The sequence below is a fragment of the Benincasa hispida genome, chromosome 9 (genome assembly GCF_027475165.1).
Source record: "Benincasa hispida cultivar pf3 chromosome 9, pf3_genome.v1.1, whole genome shotgun sequence".
Lineage (NCBI taxonomy): Eukaryota > Viridiplantae > Streptophyta > Magnoliopsida > Cucurbitales > Cucurbitaceae > Benincasa > Benincasa hispida.
Window position 1 is genome coordinate 55,307,645 of NC_143486.1, and position 16,583 is coordinate 55,324,227.

A 16,583-nucleotide genomic window follows, 5' to 3' on the forward strand; every position below is an offset into this window, starting at 1 on the left:
AAGTTGTTGCACCTGTAGAAAGCGGGTTATAAATGATATCAGTTCAAGAATGACATATTGATCCCGAGAATCTTGGGTTTAGTTGATAGTGAGCATACAACAAAAAGAAATAAAGCTGATTGTAACTTGAAATGGTCTATATTGATGCCACATAAAGCTGATTTTTCCCAATTAACCTTCAACCCCGAACACCACTCAAATAATTCAAGTATTTTCTTTAGGTTGCTGAGGTTTTCTTTGTCATCTTGGCAGAAAATTAGAGTATCGTCCGCAAATTGTAACAAAGAAACATGAATTCTATCTTTGCCAACAATAAAACCTTCAAACTTGCCTTTTTCTCGAAACTGGGAAAGTAATGCATCCAAGACTTCACTGACTAGTAGAAATACGAAAGGAGAAAGAGGGTCACCTTGCCTTATTCCTCTTGAAGCTTAAATTCTGCCACGAGGTCTTCCATTTATGAAGATTGAGAATTTTGTGTTAAACCCAAAAATTAGATTTGCTCTGTTTTTTGGTGTTCTGAGGGGGCAGGAGACTCTGTTTTTCTGGAAAAACAGGCTTAACCATTCTTCTCCTTACTATGTCTGCATAGGAGATTGGGACTGAGCGAGGGTTTTTTGTCACCTGTTCAACTTCAAAGAGGGACAAAGCATCATTTAACAAGGTAAGGAAGGAATATCAACCTGAATTAAGAGTTCCTGATGGAACGTGAATGAAGAATCGTCCTCCAACTGCAAGCCACACTACACATCATAAAAACCAGTTTGAATAGATTCGGATGTTAGAAATCTTGGTTACACCAGAAGCATCTTGCTCGCTTTTGACAAAGAAGCTAGATGTTGGAAGTTTCGAAAGGGTCGAGATGTTCTCCACAAACCAAAGTAGCTGCGATTTTGACAAGGAAATTTGCTTTTTGGCTTCCACATCTTCTACGATTAATGAACCAGCTTGGATGAGGGCACAGAAGTGGCTGTCCTTAATTTTACCGCTGATAACTTCGACGGCTAAGTTAGGCTTGGAGGGGAAGGTCGATGGATGGGCCATGAGAGATAGATGAGCCGAGGATCGCAGATGAGGGTTTAGGTTGGTGGGAAGAGGAAAAGCTTGGTCAGAGATGGGGAGAGGATGGCGAGTTAGGTCAGAATAGGCTGCCAGAAGGAGGGAAAGGGAGAGAGGAGAGAGGAGAGAGGAGAGAGCATTTTCCAACCAAAGTAGTGCTGGAATTCTCCGATGGTCTAATCGATGTAGTCAGATTGTTTGGATTGTTACAACTTCAATATGTTGGGTGTACTAGCCTATCCTCATCTATAATATTTCTTTTTCCATAACCTATCCTCATCTATAATATCATGGGCAAGAATTTCATTGAGTTCCGAAATAAGTTGTTGCACCTGTAGAAAGCGGGTTATAAATGATATCAGTTCAAGAATGACATATTGATCCCGAGAATCTTGGGTTTAGTTGATAGTGAGCATACAACAAAAAGAAATAAACACAATTAGTTACAATAACAAGACAAATATCTCCGGAATGAAGTCAATCAGGCCATGGGGAATAACTACAACACCATAATTAATAACCAAGTTCAGAACGTTTACTAATTACATTGACAATGTAGTCTGTAACGTTTTTCAAGGTAAGCTTCTTAGCCGCAACCTGCAAAACACATTATAAATTCGATGTACCCTATAAACTAAAGCTCTATTAATAAATGAGTCAACATTCAAAACACATTATTTTTTGTCTGAAAATTTTTTCGCCTGCATACATTAAAATCCAATAAATCTCCATGAGTCAACTACAACTAGGTGGTAGAGAACAAATTTTTAAAAGCTGACAAAAAAGGCATCCGATATCAATTGGGCAATTGAATATGATATGGGATGTCAATACTTAGTTCCATTGCACCATATTAAAAGTTTCAACCTAATTCCATGAATCCTTTGCTTATCAAAAATTTTCATCTTTACCCTTAAGTTTTTTTTGATATTTACCATTTCATGTAAAAATGCAAGAAGATGAAATTCTGAAACAGGATATATTAACTGACTCAACAATTTCAATTTTCATGTTTACATGAGAGTATCTGTTGCAGAGATTATTAGTTATTACTGAGACAAAATCTAGTCCTCAAAGAGAATAAACAACCTTAATCTTAGGGTTGTATGTGGAGGTAAATGCCCTTCTTGACAAAGATTTCTATCTGGTAAAGCATGTAGAGATAAATGTCCTCCTTGACAAAGGTTTCTATCTTAAGTAGTTTAAATAAAGCTACCTTTGCAACAATCACCAAAGTTGAGTATAAACGAAATATGAATTCTAAAGCAGTTACGAAGAGAAATGAGTACCTTGCAAACAGAATCAAATCCAAAACTTGTGGGGACCTCTTTGCATTTGAGATCACCATCAATAGTTTTTGGGCAACCAATCGCTCGGGTTTTCAACTTCTTACTCCTAATTTGAAAACAACAGAAAGAAGGGGAATATAAATAACAGTCTTGCACACAAAAAAAAAAATGGTACACTAGAGTAATTAATTACTCGACCTTATATTTCTGCAATAAAAATAACATATAATAGCTTATCCATATATGACAATGAGAGTGAGAAAGAGAGCAAAAAGGAGGGAGGCAATAGACAAATTTCATAGTTCTAAAAAATACCTAAAGTTTTCAGCGAGGAGACAGGCATTGGTGTTGGAATCATCTCCACCAATTACAACAAGGCCATCTAGATCAAGCTTCTGAGTAGTTTCTTCAGCTTGCTTAAACTGAAAATAGAATCGAACTGTCAATTAATGCCTTGACTACAATTAAGACGTCTCAAAATGAAAATTCTGAGAAGAAAGAGTTTCACCTGATCTGGAGTTTCAATCTTAACCCTCCCATTGCATATCTTATCAAAACCACCATGATAAAAGAAAAATGCATTTAAATCAAGAATTGCATTCAAATGGCAATCACTTAGCATCAAGACTACACATATTTACACTAACAATTCTAACAAGTGAAAGCTAGAAATCACTTCAAGAAAATTAACCTGATTGCGATATGGGTAGATAAATTGTGCATTCAGTTCTACATATTTACATTTCATGATCCCTGCAGGACCACCCTTGAAACCATACAACGTGCTTCCTTTTGCATGAACCTGTAGGTAATCTTCACAAAGATCGTAGAAGCTGCTAGATAGCCACAACTTGAACAGAAAAGAAAACATTTATTCTTGATTTATAAATGTGGACACAATGAGACCCTACCAAATTGTACAGAAATCACATTATGACCTCCCAGTGCGTGGCCACCAAACTAGACAACTCCGATCTTCAATTTCTTATTCACCTGCACCGAACTGGAATCACTTGGCACCAACATTGCTGACGGTTGGCCGAAAAGATCAGGAAACAACTTCGTGATCTCATCTGCACGCACATATAACACACAGCTCATACACTCTATAACCTTAAGAAGTAGCAACTAGCCTCGAACACATTCAGTAAAACTCAAGTTCCAAACAAAAGCGAGATTTACAATCATAAAAAAAACACAGAAAAAGAACAAACAAAACACAATTCATGTCACTACTCTTCCTTTAAGACATCAATCAACTCTGTTACCAAACAGAATACAAAAAAAAAAAAACCAAGTTATGAAGGCTAGGGCATGTAGAGTTGGTTGATTTTGTTAGAAGTTGTAGGGTATCAGTTGGCAGAAAGAGAGCTTTAAGAACATCCTACCATGACTTTTTGCAAGTTAATTTTGTGTAAAGCTTGACAATGAAAAGGGAGGATCGAGAATAAGAGGAGATAAAGAGGGGGAGAAAGAAGAGAGAGGTGGGAAATATTAAAATTAAATTTTCCCTTCCAAGTCATCTTGCCACATAAGTCATCTAGTAAAATTTCTATTTAAATTTAATGAATCTACTTGTAGAGGGACCTTTTAAATCTATTTCTTAAAATTCAAATACTAAAATGGCTAATTTGAAACATGAATAACCAAAAGAACTCATTATTTTGTTCTCTAATAAGCGTCCATCACTACTTCACAAGAATAGGATTGTCTCCCTAATTCTTCATAATCCTAATTCCCACTAAAATCCAAATAACTTATCAAACGATTTTTGGTTTTTATACATAATATAATAAATATAATGTATAATATATATAAATAAATAGATAAATATATATATACATACACGGTTTGGTTTGATTCGGTTTTGAAATCAAAAACCAAATTAAACCGAAAAATTTGGTTTCCATGTGATTTTAAATACATGCATCTAAACATAAAAATTGAAATTTTAGCATCCCGAATTCATATCTAATAAATCAATATGATTTAAGAAAAGTTAAAAATATCATAAACCTATTGGACACAAAATTTTGACAAAAACATGAAAGTTCAAAGACTAAAATTGTAATTTAACAAGATTATAAATATTAGGAAAAAAAACACAAACAAGAGAAAATTAGGACAAAAGGAATCAAAAGCTACAGTTGAAGTGATTTGGAAATCAAAGAATTTTGAAATTGATTTTGTATAAATTAAAAAAATTTAAAAAAAAAATTTAAAAAAAAAAAAAAAAAAGTCTTGCAGAAGTGCAAAATGAAAACAACAGATTTTGGGTAGTTTTTTGAAAATTTTCCTGCTCTTTCAACTTTTCTGCTTCAACATTTCAAGAATTCAATGTTTTTTGTCGCTCTAAACAAGCAAAAACGACGTCAGATTCCCTAAGCAGCAAAACAGAAAAGTGGCTAAAAAAATATGGTTCAATGGGGAAGCAAAAGTTGGTTTCTTGCAGCAGAGGTTTTAGAATCTTTGAAGATAAGATGATCTTATTAAAACGATGGTAAAATTCTGCACGCCACGATATTAAAGAAGACAGATGAATATGTAAAGAAATTTTAACCTGTAAGTTCTGGTGTGTAAGCTCTTGGAGTGGACCTTGCTGAATTTTTATTTGGACAACATGCAGCGGAACAAGCTTTTGAGGAAGGAGTCATGACACAGCCTATTTTGCTCTGCCTTGTAAAATTGTGTAAAGAAGCAGCTCTAAGTTCATCTCTGGAGAATGATTGTGGATTGCTTGTTGTGATGATAGTTTAGACTGCTCATTAGATTTTATGGTCACCAATAATCTCCACAGGAGCAAAACCCATCTTTAAAATGATGAAACCTACTTGAATCTCTAACAATAATTTCCCGTTCAACAATCTGTGAGATCACCTTGATTGCAGCATTACAGTCTGTACAAGCTCCCAAGTTTTTCATTACCACGATTGGCGACCCATCTAGTGTGTTGAGTAGAGCAAACACAATCGCTAAGCGTTCACTGTGGTATTTAAGAGACTCAACTTTAATAACCTCATCCACATCGTGAAGGGCACAAGTTGAGTCTGGCTTATATCCTTTCTTCTCCATTTCCTTGGTCCTGCTTTGAGTAGAAATCTAGTAATGCATTTCCCACAAACACGTTCCAAACGAAGTTGGTCTTGAGAACAAGACCGTGAACTTGTTGTCCAAACTTTGTGTCATCTAGAACAACAGCAGCACATTTGGGCTACAAACGTAAAATTTGAAGGCTTTATTCCACTACTATGCAGTTCAAGGAAGAGTTTTATTGCTTCTTCACTCAATCCCTCATTTGAGTAACCTGTCATTAATGCATTGAAGGTTATTGTGTCTTTGCTTAACATCTGCTTGAAGAGCTGACTAGCTAAACATAAGCAATGGGTTTTGCAATAAGCATCAACCAACGAGTTGCAAACCATGAGATTGTACTCATATCCAAGTTTAACGACATGGGTATGAATTTGAACAATCACATTCTTAGTTTTCAGTTCACCACAGTCTGATAAGAAAGTCACTAGAGTCACATAATCTGGTTCTGTCCCTCCCCTTCTCATATCAGCATAAAGCCTTGAAGCTTCTTTAGATTGATTAGATTGATTAGATTGCAAATAACCACCAATCAAAATTGTCCATGACACTGTCGTACATTCCACCGTGTCATCAAACAACTCTCTAGCTTTAGACAATTTCCCAAACTTAAGGTAACCAGAAATCACCATGTTGACAGAGATCGTATTCTTGCAAGGCATTTGATCAAACACCAAATGTGCGTGAAAAAGATCTCCTCTCTTGAGAAAATCGTTGACCTGGAAGTTAGAGCGGCAAATATTTGCATTGAAGCCAGTTTTAACAATGTGGACATCAATAAAATGATTACCATTCAAGGATGGCTTTGGAGCTGGCGAGTTTCTTAGAACAAGGTTTTGAACTAAAGTCGCTCTATATGGCGTCATAGAAATTCAATCACCATTTAGCCCATTTAGCCATAGAATTGAATACCACATATGCATGTCTAACACCAGCTAACAAGTTTGCCTTAGCATTGAACAAGAAAAGCTACATACAACAAGAAAACTAATGGGTAATCTTAAATCCATCATTAACAGACTTACCTGCTCTTCAGACTACAACCCAGAAGAGAATATTGCAAACTGCAAGGGGGTAAGGAAAGTGATTTTCAACTTGAAGATGTCTTACATGTTGAGACAGCCATTCGTTACATTTGGAGAAGTGTATTGAATGATTAATGATGGCGTCTTCTTCTGAAGTATTGGCGTCTTCAGAGCATTTCGAAGTGAAAAAACTTGGTTCAAAAGTAGGATGGAAGTGAAGGGAATAAGATTGAGCTTCGTTGAAGTTAGAGAATAAACGAAGGCAAATGGTAAATGGTTCCTCCTTCCTCCGTATGGAGACAGAGCGATGATCGGTGGCCTAGCGATGATCGGTAGGGTTTCAAAATTTTGGCCCTGTAACGGTTGAGTTTCTCCAAGACAACGCGCCAGAAGAAAGCCGATCCGAAACTCTGGCGATAAAGTCGTCGCAAAGAGATCCATCACCGTTAACTTCAGTAACATTACAGAGGTGACGAACAAGATCAGTGACTTGGCGAGCAATGGCGTCATCGTCGAAGGAGCAGAGTGCGGCGACGAAGGGAGCGACAATGAAGTGAGAATGGAAAGTGAGAAAGGTCTGGAGGAATGGGGAGAACTGGGAGAGTGCGTAGGAGACGTGAACTTTGGGAGAGAGGGGATCGGAGATGAGATTGGAGAAGCAGAGAAGGCAAATGGTTCCTCCTTCCTACGTATAGAGGCAGAGCGATGATCGATGGCCATGGGAGAGGAATGGATTGATCATCTTCTTCCTGCGCTGGTTCGGGGAATGGATCTCTCGGACGAGGGTTTCAAAATTTTGGCCGTTGAGAGTTTTGCAATACATATCTTGCTGTAATAAATAACAAACCAATTTCTACTTCAAATTGGAAAATACTCTTCGGTCAAAGAGGACATGGGCCAACATTGAATTCATATTCTATATTTTTCTTCTTCTTTGTAAAAAATAAAAAAATCATATTCTCTAGTTGAATTCAAAATTAATATAGGTTAAATTACAAATTTTTCTCCATAGTTTCTCCAAATTTTTCTAAAGTACTTCAAATAAAAGTATGTAAGCATTTTAATTACTCAAGTAGAAATTTTATTTTACATTGTAAAAGGTGATTTTGGTCCGAGTTTTTTAAGATTCAAATTTAAGATGGGTGTTTGTTTGATTTTCAATATTTCCAAATAGACCTTTTTAAGTCTCCAAAAATTAAGAAATTATTTAAGTATGAGTTTGGTGCGGAGACTTGAATTAATAAGTTGAGTTGGTAAAAATTTTATGTGGAGTTTAAAAAATTTTGGAGTTTAGTTTAGTTAGTAAATTTATGTTTGGGCTATAGAGTTAAGTTATCAAGTCGAGGGTATCTAGTATAGCTTTTTGTAACTTAAAAAAGTATAATAGTTGGTTGGTTATTTTTGTTTACTCAACATTTTAGTCAAACATTTGACTACACACATATTTTCTTGAAATTTCAACACTCAATTGATATGTCAACTTAAAAACTTCACATATATTTTCTAATTTTCTGCTTATAATCATTGGAGTTGGGGTAGATAAAATAATCTTGTTTGAAATTCTTAATCAAAATTAATGGCATGATGATCGATCGATTTTACTGGAATTCGATTCTCTTCAGACCCAACCTAAGGGATTTGTAGGTGAGTAGTATCCTACCTTTGTCAATTGAATCGTTCTCTATATAGACTCAAGCAAATCCCACGAGCTTGGTATGACTACCTCAAAATTAATATCTTACTTGGCTGGAATTTTTGCAACTCTAAGGATGATACCTCGTTTTTTTCCTTCAAGTTTGAAACCACTATTATTTTCTTACTGATCTATGTTGATGATATTGTTGTAACAAGAAATGATTCTCATTTTATTACCAGATTTATTGGTGAATTGAATTGCTTATTTACGTTAAACGATATTGGTAACTTTAGTTTCTTCCTTGGCTTTGACGTATACCGAACTGCAGAAGGTTTATTATCCTTAGCCAGAGTAAATACATCGTTGATTTATTGCATAAATTGAATTTCCAGCACCTTAAACCAGCCCCAAACCTGTTGTTGTTGGAAAATTTTCATTAGTTTATGATAGAGATCTTCTTCCTAATCCCACCGAGTATAAAAGTTTGATAGGTACACTCCAATATCTTACACATACACGACATGGATCTCGAGAAAACAATATGTTGTGGCTCATTCGAGTACAGAGTACAAATATAGAGCTTTAGCTCGAGTTACAACACAGATTTGTTGGCTTGAATCCTTACTCACAGAAGTTGACCTTCGTCCTTCTCACACATCCATCCTCTGGTATGATAACATGAGTGCCCTTTTCCTCGTCTGCCAATTAAATATTCATTTTATTTGTGGTAAAGTTATAGCACGTCAACTTGATGTTCGGTATGTATCCTCAGTGACCAAATTACTAACCGTTTGACCAAACCATTCTCTGAAGCAAAATTTGCAGAACTTCGTGGCAAACTCCGAGTGGTCATCTCACTCACTCGCTTGAGGAGGGATGTTAGGTTTGTTGTATAATTCATCCAAGATTCTAGCACTAACTGCTTGAAAATTTCCCTCTTTAATCATAGAATATGGTTGCAATTTTGTTCGTTTCCTTATATGTACAGTTGCTTTATATATGAGCCTATGTACAGGAAATAATATCATTCAACATTTTCACATTATTCTAGTTTTCTCTCTGTTTGTTTCTTAAAAAATGACAAATGGGAACATGAAATGGAATCACGATGTTGAAATTTGTAGTGAGATTTATTACATATTTTTGGTTGATTGTTCATGAAACTGCAATTAAATAGAGTGATTTTAAGAGTGTAGAGCTACGGTAACTTCCAAACCATTGGCCATGGAGAGAATAGTCATCATTCTGTAGTTGACTTGATGCCCACTCACCAAACTGAATTTGTAAAATCTGCACAAAATGGCAAGAGCCATTTTCATTTGTAGATATGCCGAGTCTTTCCCCATGCAGATCCTTGGTCCAACCTGCATGCCAAAACCATTATTTCACCTTAAGTTTCATATTAACGGGTCCCGTTTGATAATCATTTCGTTTTTTTGTTTTTAGTTTTTTAAAATTAAACTTATTTTCTCCTCATTTCTTATAATGATTTGTATCTTTCTTGAGTACATTAGTTAAATTCTTAGCCAATTTCTAAAAATAAATACAAGTTTTTAAAATCTTAAAAGTGTTTTTTATACATAAGTTTTAAAAGAAAAAAAAAAGCTAAAACATTTTAATTATATATGTGTGTGGAATATTTTAATTTTAATTTTAATAATATAATAAGTTTATAATAAAAAGCACGAAAACTAATTTGTAATGTATGCTTAACCTAAAATTTGTATAGTAGGTTGAGGTTTTTTTTTTTTTTTTTTTTAATTCTTTGTGATATGTATTTTTCCTAGTGTATTAGTATATCAATTTCTCAATTGGTTACGATTTAGATCTTGATTATTTCATTACGTTAGGACTTTTAACCCTACAACTGGTATAAAAACCAACTCGTATAATTAATTTAGAAATTTCAAAATTTGCATTGGTTTGGTTGGTTGAATTGCATTATGTGGTTTGCGAATGAATGTTTATGGTAAAGTTTGGTCTTATATTACATGTTTAATTTGATTAATTTGTATAGAACCCTGCGTTTTTTGGCATTTTATCATATAATTCGAGTCTTCTGTAAGCCCATGTTTAGAATTAGGGTTGTTAACAATGAAGATCGAGACCAATTTGTAAATTCTTAATCCAAATAAAATGACTACATATATAATCCCAAAAAATTGATACAAACAAAACAAATGTTTAGATTATAGCGATACCAAAATTCTCACACAAAAAATATGAAGCTCCGATGTTTGTCGTCATATCAATCACCTTATAAAAAATGAAACAAAATAGCTTTCATAAATCATCATGATCTATCTATTATAACGATAGATTAGCTAATGAACTAAGTAAACACTTAATTCACAAAGTAGTAGCCAAATTTTCTTACATAGTTTGACTTTATCCATTGGCAATGCAACAGTAGTGCCCATAACATCGTCAATAATAATACTGTAAGATGTAGGCCTCCATAAGGAAAAAAAATGTATGAAATACATGAAATCATCAATTATACTACTTGAACAAGATGTTCCCACATGATTGGGTTCAACACGCTCCTAAAAAAAATGCATGAAATCATTCAAACGCCGAGAAGCCAATGAGCCATTGGGGGGAAGGGGAGGTTATAACCAACACAAATTCACAACATTTAGAAACTCCTACTTGAACTAAATCACTACTCAAATGCCAACAAGCAAGAAATAGAAAAAAATAATAAATGAAAAATCAGCGAGAATAACCAAAATGTCAGCAAGAAACCAACTGAGCCACAAACTGATACTCCTAAAATAATATAATTAAGAGTATACGACAAACCATAATTGGATTTTTAATTTGAGATTTTATCTACCATCTAATCTCAAACTTGAATAATTTGATTTTAAGTAAAATTTGAAATATGACCAAATTTTAATTTGAGATTTTATCCATAATTTAAATTTGATTTTGAATAAAATTTGGAATATGTCCAAATCTGAAGATAAATTTGAAGATAAAATCTAATAAAATCAAATTAAATAAAAACTTAATTTGATTTTTTTTCCATTTAATTTGAAATTAGGATAAATTCAAATTAGAAAATCTAATAAAGTCTAATAATTTAAATCAATTTTTTTTAATTTGTCACGGAATTTGACAAAACCTCTATAAATAGGACCTCAAATTCGTATCTTCATCCCCTCATCCTCAACTTTTCTTTCTCTCTTTTCTTTCTTTCATCTTATTTTCTTTTCTTATTTTCTTTTTTCTTTTTTCTTTTTTCTTTAACTTTTCTTTTCTTTTTGTTTTCCATTTTTTATTTGTTTTATTTCTTTTCTTTTCTTTCTTGTTTTTTCCTTTCTTTTTTCTACACTCCCCCCGTTTTTTACACTTAAACCCCATTTTTTTAATTATTTACTTCTCACTTCTTTCTTCTTTTAATCTTGGAGGATTTTTTTTTTCAAGTTTACTAACTTGCCCCCATTGTTCCTCTTTTTTTTTTTTTTTGTAACTACGAATAGGACGAGAGGTAGTTTTGGGTTTTGCAAGCATGATCTCAGTTTGCAACCTCACGATTTTTTCATAAGTCCTTGAGGATCTCTGTGTTTTATTGGTTTCAATCTTAGTTCGCGACCTGAAGATTCTGTCGGTTTTGGCTTGAGTCTTTGATTTGAACATTCTGTCGATTTCAAACTCCCTGCTCAACCGGCTTTGATCTTTGCCCACTATTAGCTTTGATCTTAGTGCGTGACTTGAGGATTCTGTCGATCTTGAAAGTCTTTGACTTGAACATTCTGTTGGTTTCAAACTCAATGCTCGACCGACTTTGAACTCTGCCCTTTACTGGTTTCGATCTTAGTGCACGACCTGAGGATTCCGTCGGTTTTGGCTTGAGTGTTTGACTTGAACATTCCATCGGTTTCAAACTCAGTGCTCAACCAGCTTTGATCTCCGCCCCTTATTGGCTTCAATCTTAGTGTAAGACTCGAGGATTCCATTGATCTTGACTTGAGTCTTTGACTTGAACATTTTGTTGGTTTCAAACTCAGTGCTTAAACCGACTTGTATCTCTGCCCTCTATTGGCTTCGATCTTAGTGTGCAGCCTGAGGATTCCATCAGTTTTTCCTTGAGACTTTGACACGAACATTTTGTCGGTTCAAATTCACTACTCAACCGACTTTGATTTCTACTCTCTATTGGCTTCGATCTTAGTGTGCGTCCTGAGGATTCCTTCGATTTTGGCTTGAGTCTTTGACTTGAACATTCTGTCAATTTCAAACTTAGTGCTCTACTGAATTTGATCTCTGCTCTCTATTGGTTTCGATAGTGCACGACTTGAGAATTCTGTCGGGTCCTGGCTTGAGTCTTTGACTTGAATATTCCGTCAGTTTTAAACTCAGTGCTCAACTGACTTTGATCTTTGCCCCCTATTGGCTTCTCTGCCCTCTATCGACTTCGATCTTAGTGTGCGACCTGGGTATTTCGTCGGTTTTGGCTTGAGTCTTTAACTTGAACATTCCGTAGGTTTCAAACTCAGTACTCTACCGACTTTGATCTCCACCCTCATTGGCTTCGATCTTAGTGCGCGACCTGAGGATTTCGTCGATTTTGGCTTGAGTCTTTGACTTGAACATTCCATAAGTTTCAAACTCAGTGCTCAATCAACTTTGATCTCCACCTTCTATTAGCTTCAATCTTAGTGCCCGATCTGAGGATTCCGTCGATCTTAGCTTCGGTCCTTGATTTGAATGCGTCGTTGGTTTCAAGCTCAGTACTTAGGCTTTGATCTTTGCCTTCTATTGGCTTCAATCTTAGTGCGCGACCTGATCTTTCATATAAAGCAAAGATGGGCAGACCGAACGCAAAATTGGTAGATCGGACTTGATCACGCAGATGAAGCAAAACAAGGCAAACCATATTTGACTGTGTAGAGGGTCGATCTCGCATATGAGGTGAAGCCAGGAGAACAAGACGATTTTTGGAGATGAGGTGGAACTACACCAACATTTTTGTAGAGAAGGCAAAGCTACAACAACATGTTAGACTAGGCGGAGCTGCATCAACATTTTGGAGAAGAGACGGAGCTGCACTAACATTTTGGAGGGAGTGAAGCTACACCAATATTTTAGAGAGGTAGCAGAGAAGAACATTTTGGAGGGGAAGTAGAGAAGTCGCCTCAAACCCAAACATCGAAAAGGAAGTAGTGAAGCATCCAAACTTGACTTTGAAGAAGGAGTGGTGAAGCCTCCAAACTTGAGTTTGAAGAGGAAGCGAAGCGTCATTCCAAGTTAAGCCTTTAATTTATTGGTTACCTTTTTACGAGGGATGAACATCTTCAATTTGTCGTGTTGCCCCAAGTAGAGATGGACATCTTCAAATTTATGGTTGCTCTCAACAGAACCATCTTCATTTTGGAGTGTTATTCTATAATGGAAACGAACAACATCAATTTTAAAGTGTCATACTTAGGTAGTTGTGGTACCCTTGAAGAAAGGAATTAATACATGACGTAGTTCAAATTTTTTTTTTTCATGTGATTGAACTTAAATTTCTTTAAGTTGCCTACATACCCTTTAGAATGATAGGGATCAAGTCATAACGTAGTTCATACAAAGTTGGTTTTTCTTTAGGGTTGTTCACCTTTTAAGTTCATGCAGACCAGAAGCAACATGCAGTTTAGGCTCTTGCGATGAAGAACTTCTACATTTAAACTTCAGAAGCTCTTATGTTATCATGGCTTTGATCATCCTCTTCATTGTAGGATTTGTCAATATGATGAGCTTTTGCTTCACCATCAATGAACCTTTTTTATTTATATCAATAGACAACTTTCTCTTCATGCGTGAAAGGACACGACTGTGAATCTTCTCGTCGTTCTTTTTTTCATGAAATGGTTCTACCTTTAATGTTTTCATCTTTCTTTTATGTTGATCGCTTTTCATCTTAAGACAATCAAAAGAAAATGTTGAAGGTCGATCTTTCTTTGATGTGAAGATACTTAGCCTCTGGAAAGCTGAATTTCGAGTTGCAGTAGAAGATGGAAATTGGCTTTCTTCTTCTATCATGGCCATACTCAATCTTTGGAAGACTGAAGATTGATTAGTTGAAGGCTTGATACAATCAAAGATAGAAATTCTTTGCTCAATTACTTTTGAATCATCGACTTCTTCAGTAGTTATATGATTGTTGTCAAATTTCGCTATGTTGAAAGCATGACATGCAATAACTTTTGATACCTCATCTAGATGGTTATCGAGGAAGCTTCTTGGAAAATTTTTTGCCAAAGTTACCGACCATCGAAGTTTAGGGAAGTCCTTATCCTCTTCTTAAGCAGTCTTAGGCTTCCATGCCATCTTTTTGCCTTTCTTTTTATGAGTCTTATTCCTTCTTCTATAGCTTCGATAAGAATGCAACTCTTTTTGGATGGAATTTTGCTATCTTCTCTTTCAAAAAGTCACGAGGATCTACCCTTTGTTGTTCAATCTTCAACAGGCTCATCTTTCTTCTGGGAGTCTGTCGTTTGAGTCTCTTGTTGGAACCAAAAAACTATAGGCTCGAAGGTTCCAAACTGGATCATGTTTTCTCTTTGATAATAAGACGCAGGCAGTGTTGGAACACTTGAAGTTGTCACTACTGTGGCATGATCTGTTTGAGCTACTTCATCAAAATCTAGCTCAATCTTCTTTTCACGAGCCAACTTCAGAATTAGCCCATTCAATACGATGCACTTTTCCTTTGGGTGGCTAATGACCCAATGATAATTGCAGTAGTTAGGATCATCTATTTTTCCTGGTTGTTCCGGTCCCTTGCATTCTGGTGGCTGAATAAGTTTCTTCTCTAGAAATTGTTCCAGCATGTCTACTGTCACACCCTCTCCCAGACTACCTGCTAGCTTAGTCAGGGAGATGGCGTGAAGCCAACAGACATCGTCCTCCTCTAACGATACCTATTGACCCTGCTGAATCGTTGAACCTGATAAACATACTAATCTTATATATAAAATACTTTACATGTAACACAACACAGCGGAATCCCTGAAAACCTTTAGATACACATGAAGTGCAGTCCTGACATAACTCGGTTTGGAAAATAACCTGGTAGAGATATCACAACCAAAAACATATCCAACTGGGGTTTACACAACCACGACATCTAGTGCTTACACAACCATAAACTACCCAGTTCTTACAAAGACATTTACAATATAAACAGACACAATGTACAACTCCACCCACGTATGAAGCTTGATCTGGAAGTTTTTAGGAGAAAACAGACTTTGGCAATTATCAGGCACCGGGAGCTCGATCTCTACCTGAAAAGTGGGAAAACATTTTGAAAGAATGAGCTACGAAGCCCAATGAGTGACTAAATTTAAAACTGTAAATCTGCAAATCAGAACACGTGATAAACCTTTAAACGTATAAATCTGTTCAATCAAAGCATTAAACATGAACGTGTAACGCTAAAAGCTTTCTCAAATATTCTGCAAGTATGTCATTAAAATCTAGCAAGGCATATCAAGTATATAAAACATTTTAACTAACATGACAAATCAACGTTGTGTAGGGCACGCCCAGTACAACCAATGTTTACTAGCTCTACGATGTAGTGGGGCCCGCCCAGCACTCCTATCGTGTTTGTCGTAGTGGGGCCCACCCAACGCTCCCGGCAGCATTGTTGTCACGAAGTACACTCAACGTCAACAACGGAATATAACCTGTGTGCACACGGTACCATATAGCCTCGGGCTCAATATCTCAGTCATGTAGTCAATAAAAGTTTCATAAAACAACATGAAAACATTAAAACATGCATGCTTATCTTTATCTTTCGTAAAACTCAAGCTTACTCTGCTTGCTCGTGAAAAACTAAAAATCTTTAAATAGCACTCGCTAATACATACTTTACCTTAAATGGTATTGTTTCAACTACTTTTCAGGAAGTTAATAATTACGTGCTCGTATATAAACCTCAATAGAAAATCTAAGCTCAAAACTTATGCTTGAAACAATTCATAGAAATCATGTATCATTCATAAGTTCATATTCAAGCATGTAAACCATTTAAGCATAAATTACAGTTTAGAAATCATTTTTGAAATTTGTTTTGTCACTCACAGTCTTGGCTAGTTCCCTGGTCTGTAGACTCGGCCTATTTCCTCTTGGCCTGTCAAACAACTAAAACCGAGCATCAGAACTATAAATCGTCTTGTCTTTCCATGCTCATAAATTCTAAATTCTAGAAATAAAATCACACTTCACATTTTCTTTCCAGATTTTTCAGATTCAATACCCTAACTTCCAACACTCATAACTTCCTCAATACTTGACCAAAATTAATGTACTATATATCAAACTCTTCATTTTGGAACCCTCTCCAACTTATCTGAAGTAATAAAAACGAGATTCCCAACGAATTTGTCCAGAAATCCCTCGAACACAGCGAATACAGATTCGTGCTTCTCTGCTACCCTCTACATTTCTCCTGAAATTAAACCTACTTCTAGTCATTTTTGG

The 16,583-nt window shown here is 35.6% G+C and overlaps 2 protein-coding genes across 2 annotated transcripts in view; both read right to left on the bottom strand.

Moving 5' to 3' along the window:
- Positions 1–285: 285 nt before the first annotated feature.
- LOC150033928 (pyrophosphate--fructose 6-phosphate 1-phosphotransferase subunit beta 1-like) overlaps positions 286–16,583 on the bottom strand; it is a 40,531-nt gene continuing 24,233 nt past the window's right edge. The window contains exons 2-7 of the mRNA XM_090317567.1: positions 3,040–3,421; positions 2,857–2,895; positions 2,664–2,770; positions 2,349–2,454; positions 1,606–1,656; positions 286–1,391 (exon numbers count right to left, since the gene is read on the bottom strand). Of these exons, the coding sequence (XP_090173693.1) occupies positions 1,302–1,391; positions 1,606–1,656; positions 2,349–2,454; positions 2,664–2,770; positions 2,857–2,895; positions 3,040–3,219 (573 nt within the window). The 5' untranslated portion in view covers positions 3,220–3,421 and the 3' untranslated portion in view covers positions 286–1,301. The remainder of the gene's footprint in view (positions 1,392–1,605; positions 1,657–2,348; positions 2,455–2,663; positions 2,771–2,856; positions 2,896–3,039; positions 3,422–16,583) is intronic.
- On the bottom strand, positions 3,309–6,304 carry LOC150033929 (putative pentatricopeptide repeat-containing protein At2g01510). The gene is made up of 3 exons (XM_090317125.1): positions 5,568–6,304; positions 5,180–5,430; positions 3,309–3,421 (listed from the first exon to the last, which is right to left on the bottom strand). The coding sequence occupies exons 1-3, from the start codon at positions 6,302–6,304 to the stop codon at positions 3,309–3,311; spliced, it is 1,101 nt and encodes a 366-aa protein (XP_090173251.1).

Excerpts from the sequence above, each read along its gene's own strand:
- LOC150033929 (XM_090317125.1), bottom strand. The coding sequence starts at position 6,304 with ATGACGCCATATAGAGCGACTTTAGTTCAAAACCTTGTTCTAAGAAAC. Across the intron at positions 5,431-5,567 it reads ATAAAGCCTTCAAATTTTAC|GACCAAGGAAATGGAGAAGA; the intron begins GTTTGTAGCCCA and ends TACTCAAAGCAG. Across the intron at positions 3,422-5,179 it reads AATTATTGTTAGAGATTCAA|ATGAGATCACGAAGTTGTTT; the intron begins GTAGGTTTCATC and ends ATGTGCGTGCAG.